Below are 12,171 nucleotides of genomic sequence, written 5' to 3' on the forward strand. Positions count from 1 at the left end.
ATATGAGCACAACAACATGGATGGGCTAAGCGAATGAACGCAATATTTTTATTATTTTAGAAGTTAAATAAAAAATAAGTATTCTGTTTTGAACTGAATTAAAATTTCTTCTATTTTTTGTAAAATTAAGTTTCATTCCTGTACCATAGAAGTTGCTTTGAATAAACTTTCGTTCTGTTACTGGCATGACTTAATTATGTGAGCACAAGTGTATATATCTTATAGTAAAGAAAAAGTTTGTTGATAATATTTCTTATACGATTGCACTTAGTACCAACTTGACTCCTAAAAAAATATCTTAATTTCACTTTTCCCAAATAATTGAAGACAGAACTCGTCTGATTTTGGTATGCTATAAGTGCATAAGTACATATATAAAACCTAGTGACATAAGTACTTATATCACCCTTAATGTGATGTGCGAAAAAGAGAGCACTATAAATATAGAATTACATGTTATTATTCCCACCTGTTTTTCTTTGAGTAATCTCAGCCTTTGGAGTAACGGTAGCCCTGCACCAATTGGACTAGGTGTTTTGTCTTGGTGCGTTTTTTCTTCTTTTTTTTCCTCCTTCTCTTCAGAACGCACATGTGACATTCGCTTCAAAGTTGTTTTATTGCCTTTACTTAAGGTGTCTTGCAGCGGCCGCATCTCTAACGATTCATCACTTCTTCGCGTCCTGAAAATGAACGAATTATTCTTTAATACGTTCTACTTACATAATTGTTAAATTTATATTTTTTATAAATAGTATTTGTAACATGTAGAGATATAGTACGTAGATAGCCTTTTGTATTTCGGGATTTCGCAAACCTGGTGTTACAGCAATTCAGAATTTTATCGAGAAGTTCGACATTTTTAATGTTATACTTATATGCTCAGAACGTTTGCCACGTGGATTAACGCAGCGAATGAACTTAACAGTCTCCGGTTCTTCCTGTTGCAACAGTTGTTGTTCCGGAAATTATTGATGCTGTGCGCAAACTTATATTGTGCTATAGTCATGTGATATAAGCATTAGTTATGACTAGAATAAATTCAACATCGTATGAACATTTGATTTTATTTTTATTTTTTTTAGGGATCACTCTTCGTCACTACAATGCAAACTCTCACCATCGATTGAAACAATTGCATTTTTGAGTACTAATAACATGAATTTAATGAGGCATTCACCGTAAAGTCTTGACTCGGTAACGAATGACTCTACCACCGATTTGCGACATCTGTAGAGGCGATTGATGCGTTCGGAACGCGTCTGAGATACCTCAATCAGAGTGGCGAGAGTGGTCAATGTTAAGCCGCTTGCAAAAATGAATATATTTTAATTGATAAAACAATAAAGCGATTTTCAATGACTAATATTTGATTTTGTTTTTTAATCCCGAAATATAAAATGCCACCTACGTAATAGCTTTGGATAATTCACCTTGTCTTTTTAAGCATACTTCGGATTCCTTTAACATCTTTTCTTAATTTGTACACAATTTTTTTTGAGGCACTATTTTCGCTACTATCGCTTCGATTAATATTGCTATATACATGTGGATGATCCGATTGCTCATTATTACATTGTGCTTTCGCGTACTTCTTATTTACGCAACGAACTTCCATTAGCCGCTTCCGTCCAAGAGTTTGTAAAATTTCTTGTGCTTCCGGGTAGTCCTTCATAGCGGCGAGTACATCTTCTCTCGACAATGAAAACAATTCAGAATAACCAACTGAGCGTACATCAGCCGTACGCCTAGAATAAAAAAAAAATGAATTGTATTGTTTAGCTTTTCAAACATTTCACAAACTTATTAAGGCCATCCAAGTTCAGAATTCCGATTTCACCGAAAAAGTCGCCAGCCTTCATTGTCGTTAACACTTTACCGGTTTCACTCAGCACTTCCAGTATACCATCAGCTATTATAAACATTTCTCTGGCTACCTCACCTTTACGGCAAATGGAGTCTCCTGGTGTAAATATATATGCTTTCATTTTCAATACCAAATCATGTAAAAATTCTGGTTGGCACTCTTGAAATATAGTGACTTTTTTTAAGACACTCAAGTTAACATGTAACGCTAGTTCTGTTTTCAGCTTGTCCGGCAATAAACCCAAAGCTGTGTTTATATCACCTCCTCCTTGGATACGTCCTCTAGACCAGCTGTAGTCGTACCAACGGAGCACGCGTCTCTTCATTCCACCTGGAACCTACAATATTATATTCATAATTATGTTATGGTACTACATCAAAGCCATGAAAATATCTTAAGATACTCTATATGACATATTCACTAACCGACATATTCGACATAAGGTTTGTTAAAAAAACAAAAATCATTATACGTTCTGTATGGGAGTTGGGGTAGTGTCAACCCGATCTTATCTATTAAATAATCACTCCACATACTAAAAAAAATGTCCTGGGTTTCAATAAATTACTTCAAATACAATCACTAGTCATATGGAGCATCTGTCGGATGTTCAAAACTTCTGGTAATATTTATATGGGGGCTAATATTCATTCATTTTCGCCACACAGAATAACTATTATCAGGAAAGTATTCTGTCTGAATTTCAATTCTATACGCCTTACATTGACCGATATTTTCGATAAAAAGTCAACTATATATACGGAGGTCAACATATTCGGTACCTAAGGGCAGTTTTGGTTGGATTTTGACAATTTTTGGTCATAAGAGTGTAAAATTGTATCCCGTTATATTAATTACTTCTTGATTTGTGTACTATAAAGTGCAAGAATCAAATATAATTTAAAATTGTGTTATATGGGCATTAGACGTGGTTGTAATCAGATTTCAGTGACCTAGGAATATGAGGACTATGCTACGTACTCAATTTAGTCGAAATCGGTTTGGTTGGATCTCGAGATATGTGGTTTAACCAAAAAGTAAAATTTTTGCACTGGCTCCCATGAAGCTCCCTCATACCATCTCGACGATAAAATGTAATGTCTCTGGCGTATTTTATTATTGATTTATTGCGCTTTTAATAGTTTTGAACAGTAATAGTTTTATGTGGAGAGTGAGCGAAGTTATCTTTCGATTTTTTTTCAATTTCACTTTTTCAAAATTTTTGCCTACAAGTGCCCTTACCACTGCGATCCCCTGTGCTAAATTAAAGTTGTATATGTGACCTGGTCTACGGAAAGGGGGCTTAGGTGTCAAAAAATCAATTTTCACTTTGTAGTTGATTCGGATGGAAGATAAAATGCTTTTTTTAACAGCTGTTTCCCAGAAAACTAGTTTTCGCACGTTAGCTCCTTTTTCGTAGACCAGGTCACATATATTAATTTGAAGCTAAGTTATGCATTTTATAAGTCAGTGGCATTTTGTAGGCGTGGCAGTTTACCGATTACGTCTTTTGTATTAAGGAACCCGCGTACCAAGTTTCATCAAGATATCTAAATTTTTACTCAAGTTACAACTTTCACGGTCGGACAGATATACAGTCACCCGGATTTCAACGTTTATCGTCATCGTGATCATTTATATCTGAAAACTTCTCGAAAATCCTAAATCTCCTAAACCCCTTAAATTGGAAGCTATTGTATATCTATATCTTCTACTTTTTTTGTTGTTTTAAGTGAACTTTTAAAATGGGTTCGGCATTTACTAAAAAACGAACAGTTACTCATATGTTCATTATGTTCATTGATTTCATACTAACATAAAATATGGCTCACTTGATTTATTTATAAATTTACAAACCTTATGATGACGCATGTATGTCTTAGCTCCATCCAGCAAGCGTTCGAACTCCAGGCGGTTAGCATTACGATTAGTTATCACATTTCCAACTTGACCGACAATGGTTGCAAAAATGAAAACTCCAATAAGATAGCTGACAATTGTAAAAATATACCTAGGAAATACATAAAACCACAATGACAGACAAAACTATTAGAAAAAATCACAATAATGCATCAAAGTTTTCGAAAAAAACATGACATGAGCAGTATCGAATATCTTCATAATATCAATAAGTGTTGAAGGCTGTCACAACTTTCGAAAACTTTGATGCCGTTTTTATGAATCAAGAGGTTAAAATAATAACAATTGAAGTGACAAATATATTTCCAAAAATCGCGTGGACAGCCCCAACATTATTGATAAACCTATACTGCATATAAGCCTCAATCGCTCACTATGCTGAGGCTTTAACGTAAATATATTTGCATATTCGTTGAAGATAATGATGGAGAAATCGATTTTAAGTGAAATCCTGTTTAGAAGACTATTAACGTATCTCCTTACCCAACTAAATGCGGTTTCCATCTTGCTTTGATGTCTAAAAGGAACGCTTTGGTTTTTAAAATCTAAAACATAACGACCAGGATTTATTTGCCAAGCTTCAAAAGTTTCAATAAAAAATTACAGTATAGTAAGCGATTGAGTTTTAAGACAAACTTATGTATGCACATATAGTGCATATGAAAGTATATATGCATAATCAGAAATGAGAATATAATTAGAATAGAAGGTATATCATACCCATAATTGGAACCGAATTGCAGTAATCTAGATCGTATACCACGTCTTGGTATAGATCTTGGGCCATCCACTGAAAAATTTGGTCTTACGATAGAATAAAAAAAAACATAATTTATAAAAATAAATGAATTGGTTTCATTAACATCTAGTAATGAGCTAACACTTCATAAAACCCAATTATATGCGTATAAACAAAAAAGTAAATACAATTATGTTCATTACCATTATAAAAATTGTTTAAAATTGCATTTCGGGATTTATTGTGATTATAATACCCTCGCAAAATGTTGTTACAGTCTATTATAGTTTTGTTTACCTACCGGTTTTTTATGATACAACCTAAAGCTAAACGAGATAGATATGGATATATAAATGATCACGATGACCAGATTGACACTAAAAGAAACTTGATACTGTCGATGGGCGTGATCGGGCCACTCCGCAAAATTACACCACACGACGACACCCCATCCACCAAGCAACAAAAAGGATTGTCACCACAAAAACACGATGACATACCAAATATCAAACTGGCAAAACGGACGAGATCATTGCTCAAAATTAATTATTTTACTGATGTGATTGCACAATCTCATTTCGCTCCGCTTTAGTATTAAAAGTTGGAGAGAATAATGTTGTGATAATGATAACAGCGTGCTTTTGTACCGCAAGTGCACTAGCCTCCATGTACCCAAAATAAAAATGTTTCGTACATTTCAATATGATGACATTTCGGTTGCCGTTATAAATATATTATATATTATAAAATATCTTAGAAAAATTAAGTGAACGTATAATACTGGATATACATTAGTTTATGGCAAAAATGTGTGAAATGGGTTCACAAAGGTTATTTCACAAAACATTTTATTATAAGTAAGTTTATTTCACAAAAGTTTATTTTAAGTTTACAAGTTTATTTCAACGTGATCAGTGCTCGTCCGCGTGGCGACTGACTGTGTCGTTTTTAAAAAGACTTCGCTACTCGTTGTTGTGTTGCATGTCACTGTCCGTACGTACACCCACTTCTAGTATACTTTATTCATTCCCATATTAATTTAATTTGAAATTTTTTTCGGTTTCTTCGAATAATACATGTTGAATTCCTACTCAACATTTCTTAATATACAGATTTGCAACACCTGAAAGTATTTTTCAGCTTTTGCAAATTGCGAGAGTATAAAATGTTCGGTTACACCAGAACTTAGCCCATTTTTAAAGGTTTTTGTACACATTTATGATAAGGACTGTACCGAAAAGAAACTGCACATTTTCAATTCAATATTTCTCATGAAGTAGCCGTTTGATCACGTTGCGGTAAGTACCGTTAGAAAGCGTATTCAGTTCTGCTTCTATTGTTTTTTCTTTCTCGAATCAAAGAAAAAAGGTGTTGGCCTTAATAAACCAAAACAAATCAATGTCTGTGCGAAATTTGGCGAAAAAAGCTAAAACTAGTGTTACTATAATTCCAAGAGTGAAGCAAAGAAATAACTTAAAAACTTAAAAAAACCAAAAGATTCCCAAAGAAAGTCAACGACAAATAAAAACAGGGAAAACAAGGCTACGTAAATTGTACGAGCGTTTGCTAAAAGATTCTGTTAAGTGTGTTATAATGGACGATGAAACACACGTAAAAATGGACTCAAGAACATTACCAGGTCCCCAATTCTATACAAAACCAAAAGATGGTACTGTCGACCAGTCAGTGTCAACAATTGAAATAGAAAAATTTGGCGAAAGAATACTCATATGGCAGGCTATATACTCTTGCAGCCTTAAGACCACTCCATTTTTCACAAAGGGTACTATATCGGCCGACAATTATAAGAAGTGTCTAAACCGTCGCCTAATACCATTTTATAAGAAACACATCGTATAAACAATATTTTGACCCGATTTAGCCACAGTGCACTACGCTCATTCTTCTTTGGCTTTGTTGAAAGGTTAACAATGTCAATTTTGTTAAAAAAGAGGAGAACTCTCCAAGCGCCCCAGAATTTCGCCCGATAGAGAAGCATAGGACAATTGTCAAACGGAACTAGAAAAAGGATCATCGAGTTGCCAAAAACGTCAACGAATTAAAAAAACTGGCTTTAAGAGTCGAGACGTTACAAAAGAAGGTGTGCAGAATTTAATGGAGTGAATTTAACGAAAAATTCAGCTTAAATTAAGAGAATAATATTTTTTTACTAGTTTTAATTAAAAGTGGATAAAAACTATTCTATTTGTTATTAAAAAAAGTTACAAGCAAATATTAATAAAATCCGCTACGTTACAATTAAAAAATTGTGTGCAATTTCTTTTCGTTCACAGTCCTTAAGTAGTTTTTAAAAATTTTCACATTGTAAAATTTTTACGTTAGACCATATTTTTAATACCATTTTCCGGTTCTTCAATGAAATTCATTAAGATGTTTTTTTATATGGCATGTCTTCACTACATTCTTGACATGTGTATGAATACGACAAAAAAAGTTTAAAACTCGTTTTTCTCGTATGTATTATACGTAGCCAATTATAAGTAGAAGTATTTTAAACTTATTATGCTAATTAAAAGCACTTACTCTGCATTTGTTTCGGGGGTTGGTAAATCTCCAATTGTAGTTAAAGTAAGGGTAGACCAATAAAGACTACCTAGATACTTTCTAGTCAATGTCGCGTAATCTCCTGGTCGGTAAGGATATACCCAGTCTCCCTTTATAAAAGAGAAATAAAATCATCAATAACTGAAATTATCTCGTTTTTCACAAATGTATAGTACCAACCTGAAATCCTTCAGCTTCCGATAATAGATAATAAAAACACCCAAACCAATGCGCCAAAATTAAAAGAATATGAATTAAGTTTATAACTCGCCATAAATTTGGCCAAACCGTCCTACTTTCAACAATGTAATAGAATTTTACACATCGATACACCTAAAAAGGAAAAAGCTATACAGTAACTGTATGGCAATACACATTGATCACACGTACCTTAAAAAATCTTGAAAACCGTAGAAGAGGATTTGCACCGATTTTAAGTTGGATCAAATCCAGGGGAATCAATGATATGATATCCAAGATGAAATCTCTAGAATGAATGTAATGAAGCGCTAATTTTTTATCATCGTAAACCATGAGTCCTTGTTCGAGATATCCTGTGCGTAGTTGGACAACTATATCGAATACGAAAACAACATCCGTGAGTGTATCACAAACAAACCAAAAAATAGGAACAGCTTGCTGAAAATAAAAATATGAACAAAATGCAATATGGAGAAAAGTTATTATTTTAGGACAAAAAAATTTATATTTAAACGAAATCGTTTGCTGATTATTGTTAAAAGGACACCTGTAATGGAGCTTAGATTACAGTACATCCGAAATTTGATAGCTATGAAATTCGAGAGTACGGTGTTTCAAAATATGTGGCGTCGCAATAAAAATAAAGCACTTTTGTGTAGTACTGCTGTACATTGACTTTGGAATCATACTGCAGTATATAGTTTGATTTTTAAAAATATATGCACAACTGTAACACTTTATAATTATTAGGCATTTTTTGATCATTAATGTTAGTCAATAAAATTTCTGAATTTCCGACCGAGCAGGGTGAGATAAAATGCCTTAAATTCATGCAAGAATGCCAAGATCGTGCTTATGAATATAGAGATAAAACGCGGATGGTCCTCGCCTCGTCTCGAAAGGACTGTAAGGCGATTGTTGGCCTAGTCCCAGGTAAGAAATTTATAACATTACATGAAAGCCGCATGGGATGACACATGTAGAAAGTACAAGGTAGTAGGCATGAGGGACACTCTTGAAGGTCTCCTTTCTTTCTGTCCGGCGTAATCTAAACCTCGACTTAGATGTTTAAGAGCTTCGGAGCTCAATCAATTGTGAGATGGGTTGATATTATGCACGCAACAAACTTAATCTTGTATTAAATTGAACATTACATTATCTAGCATTACAAAGGACCTACAGCTCTTATGGCGTGACAGCCAGTAAGTATAACCTTACCGACCAGTTTATCCAATAAGTTTTGTCTCTTTGAACAATGTGGTAATTTGCGGAAAATTTAAAGGCAATCGTTTTATACTGGGCCACAATCTGCCTTGAAACAGTTAACTTCTTCCTTTTAATTAGTTTCGAAGCCATCATGACCAATGTACTATACTATGTAACATATGTACTATGCGCTCTTTCGCTACTTTAAGTACATACAGATTTTATCGGTAAATTTATTCCACCAATGGTACAGTTTGAAATAATTATTACTAAATTATTGTAAATTTGTTTTTTATAAACACTAGTTATTAAGTTAACCAAAAACTTTCGAAAATGGTCATATAAGGAGCGTTCCAAAGTAAACAGGACTTTAAGAAAAAACAGAACAAATGGTTTTTTCGATAAAACCAATTTACTTTATTCAAAATAGTCTCCTTCTGCTTCAATACAGCTTTTTACACGGTTCAAAAGCATGTCGAATGAGTGTTTTAGCTGGCCGCCAGTATACCGGCGCAAGCCTTTGGAATGGCCTCTACGTCTGCATAACGCTTTCCTTTCATGGGCAAATGCATTTTTCCGAAAAGGAAGAAGTCGCACGGTGTCATATCAGGTGAATACACAATATTGTAAAAGAAGTTTTTTTTTTTTTTTTGACCTCTTTAATGATGTCCTTCGAATGTTTGATTCTGAGCAATTTTTGGTTGTAAGTCAATTTGTGCGGAACAAACCATGCACATACCTTTCGTAAGCCCAAATCTTCGGTGAAAATGCGATAAATTCATGTTTTAGAGATGTTCAATTCCATTTCCACTCGTGCACTCTGCAACGGGATAGGCAATCATCGCCATAAACTTGTTTCATCAATTGAAACGTTTCGGTAAAAGTTTTATCAATTATAAAACAAAATTTAATGTTGGCTCTTTGTTCGAAGCTCATTTGCGCACGCATAACACAAACATACCGATACTTAATAACTTGTCTTTCAATCTATGAAATGTCATGAAATTCTCATTGGACAATCGATAGAGATAGCAGATGCCAAAGCATCAGTCGACATGGCGCCACCAGGGGGCGATTCAAAAAGATTCAAAAAAAATCCTATTTACTTTGGAACGCTGTTTGCATATACATCCTTACATATTTACATATAAATACATATACATATATGTATGTATTAACGATGCTGCAGTTTATAACAAATTACCTGCAATTCAGGAAAACTTTGTCGCACAATAAGAGCCCATAAATTGTATAAAACAGAAACAGTTAGTAACATCAACCAATAGAAATAAAAGTTTTCATCTGGATTAACAACAGATCGCCGCTTTTGCAAAAATCGACGCCGGCGTTTTGTACTTTTATTAGATTCTCCAAAGGCGCTCTCCGACCCAGTGTCTTCGACCGTTTCCTGAAATTAAAGATATCGTTATGAATGCATCAAAATGAATTACTTCGCTTTGCATCGGACATTTGCTTTGACGGGTAAGCTCGATATGGCTTTTGAATTAGTACATTCACATCGAGGAGAAACAAAGCAAGTCTAAACTAAATGTTGTACAACTCTCATCTTTTAATTAGAGAGACGCATAGAAAGCAAAGTTTTCAAACTGACACACCCTTCGCTTTCTTCGCTTCGTTATTAAAGTAAGAATTGTCAAGCAAAACGAAAAAAGTTTTATTTGAATCGGCCATAATCCCCAAGGGAGTGACTTGAAAGAAAAATGCATTGTAAGTTCATAATGCTACGATCGAAAGAAGCTACTGGCTTTATTTACAATTACTGTTTAGGATTATTTACATTAGTTTTAAGCTTAGTTTCTAATAATATAAGTCTCATCTGACAATACTGTCTTCTCTAAGCTTTCTATTTGTTATCTCTCTTTTATCGTTCATTTATGTTTGTTTGTTTATCTTTGTTTGTTCATATTTAAAAGTTAGGGTTTTTTAAATTCCGTTTCCCGTTTAGTTTGCGTCTTATAGCGAGTGATCGAAATAAAAAATACATGGTATGTTAATTGCATTTTATTTTACAGATGTAAAAATTCGTAAACTTCGTACTTGTGTATATAGCAGAAGAAAGCGAAAGCTAATTCTAATTGTTACCTGAGTTTCTGGAATTTGCCGCGTAGAGAATCGCTTTAAAAAAGAGTCCTCTCGTTTTAATGGTGGCTTTTTCTGTATCGCTGATGATATTTGGACAGTTGTTCTGAGCTTCATCCATCGCTGATTGGATCGATTCCTATTTTTTCAAATATTATTCTGTAGTGTTCTTAGAGTTAAAATTACATAATCACTGATAAAATATACATATACATATATATGAATATAATTAAGTCTGAATATGCAAAATTAAAAATTAATTAAATTTAAACAAAACCGCACTTTATACTTCACAATTTCATTATATCCTTATAAATTCTATTCAAATATTCAACTATTTCAAATGCATCTTTCTCCGATTTATAATAAACTAGCAGCCCGCCTGGCTTCACACAGGTATTAAACAATCATTTCAAAAGTTATAATTTATCCCGTTTAAAACAGATTGGCCGACTACTTGGGATCATCGCAATACTCGCTATATGAGCTAGTTGACTAGCTTCTGTGCCGGTGATAATGGTTGCTATTAAATTAAATTGTCCTTCAGTTCCATAATAAGCAGCCTCGTCCCGTTACACATGTTTGATGAACTTAAATTCATCAAAAGCATAATTTCTTCCCAAAGTTTAAGTGGTTGCTGTGGATATTCACCATCAGTGATTCCATGAAGATGAGCTCTCATATTCGTCCGTAAATTTATATTTTCAATCGAAGTCCATAAGGATGACGATATTAAGCATGCTTTGATGACATCTGCTCGCGTACCTCTGTTAATGACAGGAACAGTCTGTCTCCAACAAATACAAAAGTTATCCCACCTATGAGAGCAAAGGGTTTCTAAGGGCTTTTAATGTTCTGTCCACGGCCTGAGACGTCTTGCAATAGTTAACCAAGAGACCCATTTTTGCGCATAGAACATATTGATTGCTGTTCAAGCTTTATGGGTAACGGAAGTTTAAAAGATGAATGAGAAGTTTTTCATCCTTTAAAAAGGTTGCAGCAACTGCTTCGCTATCTTCTCTGATTTTCTTACTTTAGCAAGTATTAAATTTGCAAGAAACGGAAACAAATATTGTTTTTGTTATTATTCACGCTATAGCTCGCGCTTTTCCGTGTATTGCAGCTTAGCTAAAATTTAAATTACTTTCTCTGTCTAAATTTAACATTATCTGTTTTAAATAATTAATGATTTTTGTTTTACTTTACGCTCGTAAGTCGGTTAAAAATTAATATTTTCCGATTTTTTTTTACAAACCATCCTCATTGGATTACCTTCAAAGTGGTTCAGCTCATGTTTCATTTCATGCAACGGTTGAGTCAGCTATAGCGGACAGACAAAAAACCCAACTTATTTTTATACTCTCGCAACAAAGTTGATAAGAGAGTATTACAGTTTTGTTCACATAACGGTTGTTTGTAAGTCCTAAAACTAAAAGAGTCAGATATAGGGTTATACATATATACCAAAGTGATCAGGGTGACGAGTAGTAGTAGGTTGAAATCCGGATGTCTGTCTGTCCGTCCGTCCGTCCGTCCGTGCAAGCTGTAACTTGAGTAAAAATTGAGATATCATGAT

At 33.9% G+C, this 12,171-nt stretch overlaps 1 protein-coding gene across 1 annotated transcript in view; it reads right to left on the reverse strand.

The window, feature by feature from the left end:
* LOC108969525 overlaps positions 1–12,171 on the reverse strand; it is a 33,933-nt gene that overhangs the window by 16,834 nt on the left and 4,928 nt on the right. The window contains exons 4-12 of the mRNA XM_018934285.1: positions 10,599–10,734; positions 9,700–9,903; positions 7,479–7,727; positions 7,269–7,421; positions 7,068–7,198; positions 3,722–3,875; positions 1,801–2,201; positions 1,431–1,745; positions 470–680 (exon numbers count right to left, since the gene is read on the reverse strand). Coding sequence (XP_018789830.1) covers positions 470–680; positions 1,431–1,745; positions 1,801–2,201; positions 3,722–3,875; positions 7,068–7,198; positions 7,269–7,421; positions 7,479–7,727; positions 9,700–9,903; positions 10,599–10,734 — 1,954 coding nt within the window. The remainder of the gene's footprint in view (positions 1–469; positions 681–1,430; positions 1,746–1,800; positions 2,202–3,721; positions 3,876–7,067; positions 7,199–7,268; positions 7,422–7,478; positions 7,728–9,699; positions 9,904–10,598; positions 10,735–12,171) is intronic.

The sequence above is a fragment of the Bactrocera latifrons genome, unplaced genomic scaffold (assembly GCF_001853355.1).
Source record: "Bactrocera latifrons isolate USDA-ARS-PBARC rearing strain unplaced genomic scaffold, ASM185335v1 scaffold_256, whole genome shotgun sequence".
Taxonomy (NCBI): Eukaryota; Metazoa; Arthropoda; class Insecta; order Diptera; family Tephritidae; genus Bactrocera; species Bactrocera latifrons.